Source organism: Aspergillus welwitschiae (assembly GCF_003344945.1).
Source record: "Aspergillus welwitschiae strain CBS 139.54b unplaced genomic scaffold BDQ94scaffold_349, whole genome shotgun sequence".
Taxonomy (NCBI): domain Eukaryota; kingdom Fungi; phylum Ascomycota; class Eurotiomycetes; order Eurotiales; family Aspergillaceae; genus Aspergillus; species Aspergillus welwitschiae.
This window is the reverse complement of record NW_020799043.1, coordinates 184-1,312: the sequence shown is the minus strand read 5'-3', so window position 1 is coordinate 1,312 and position 1,129 is coordinate 184. Positions and strand designations below refer to the sequence as shown.

The 1,129-nt window shown below is 53.1% G+C and overlaps 1 protein-coding gene across 1 annotated transcript; it reads right to left on the bottom strand.

The window, feature by feature from the left end:
* Nucleotides 1-283: 283 nt before the first annotated feature.
* Nucleotides 284-880, bottom strand: BDQ94DRAFT_182136 (uncharacterized protein; the record flags this gene model as incomplete). Its single annotated transcript, XM_026774072.1, has 2 exons — nucleotides 591-880; nucleotides 284-483 (listed from the first exon to the last, which is right to left on the bottom strand). The coding sequence occupies exons 1-2, from the start codon at nucleotides 820-822 to the stop codon at nucleotides 284-286; spliced, it is 432 nt and encodes a 143-aa protein (XP_026619130.1). The 5' UTR covers nucleotides 823-880.
* Nucleotides 881-1,129: the final 249 nt, after the last annotated feature.

Below are 1,129 nucleotides of genomic sequence, written 5' to 3'. Positions count from 1 at the left end.
CGGGAAACCACACGGACTGTTACGGTATCTGTCTCCAACGTACAGCGCTTGTTTGCTGTGATAGACGTCCCGCACAACTTTGAACTCTTCCATTTTTATTTCCGGGATTTGTCTTCGAGAAGGCCCTCACAAAAGACATTTCATTTTCTCTACCTTCACCAGTCTTGTCCAGAGCTACACCAGAGTCCAGGGGTGGGTTTCCCCGGTCAACTCACGATCGAACAGGGAGAAGAGACTCGCCATTAGTCAACTATCCCTCCAGCGCCGGCGGAGATTCTCGTTGTCAAGAGCTGGTAGCCTTGCCGTGCGTTGTACCCTTTTTAGTGCCGCTGCCAAACAAGGACTGGTGAATTTGGTGCACAGTCTCCTCGAAATCCTGGTTCCACTGCTTCTGTTCCCTCAAGCTGGCCTCTAAAGCGCTGATTCTCGTCAGTTTGGTCGAGAGAACTGCGACGTTGCACTTACTCCACCCGTTCAGATAGTCTAGATAGGGGTCAGCTCGTCATGCGCTGCTTTTCAGAGTAGTATTCGTGAAATTGTACTCATTTAAAGAGGTAAGACCTGTCCCTGGCCATAGGGCCCCTCGCTACCGTCTGCCGTTCGGCTGGGGCTTGCACTGGATTGATTTACGGCCGCTGGATCGTCATCGTCACGCTGTGCGATTTCATGGTCCTTCGACCCCACGGCGTAGCTACCGGCACCGATCCGGACAGGGTCTTGCACACACTGTATGCGAGATGTCTCAGCATGCGAGGTCTCCAGTCCTAACACCGTCCGCAGAGCCTGTAGCCGCTTATACTGGGGTGGGCCAGTTGCATGCATGTCGGACTAACGATTAAGCCGGGAAGACGCAAGTTGAATAAGGACGGTTCGATCCCAGGGTACAGAATAACTGAATACAACATGGGGACGCGACAAGCATGCGATGGACGAAACGTGGTTTTATATATCGAAGCAGAGTTGACCACTAACTCCCTGGACGGTCCTCTCGGGCTGGGTGTTGTTCGGGCCAGAAAGTTTGAATCATCACCGGGCGGCGCAACGTCGAGTCGAGACAATTCTGGGCCGACGACTGTAGATGGTGGGTAGTTAACGTTTCGGGCAAGGTGGGCAACTTGTTCGTTTCACC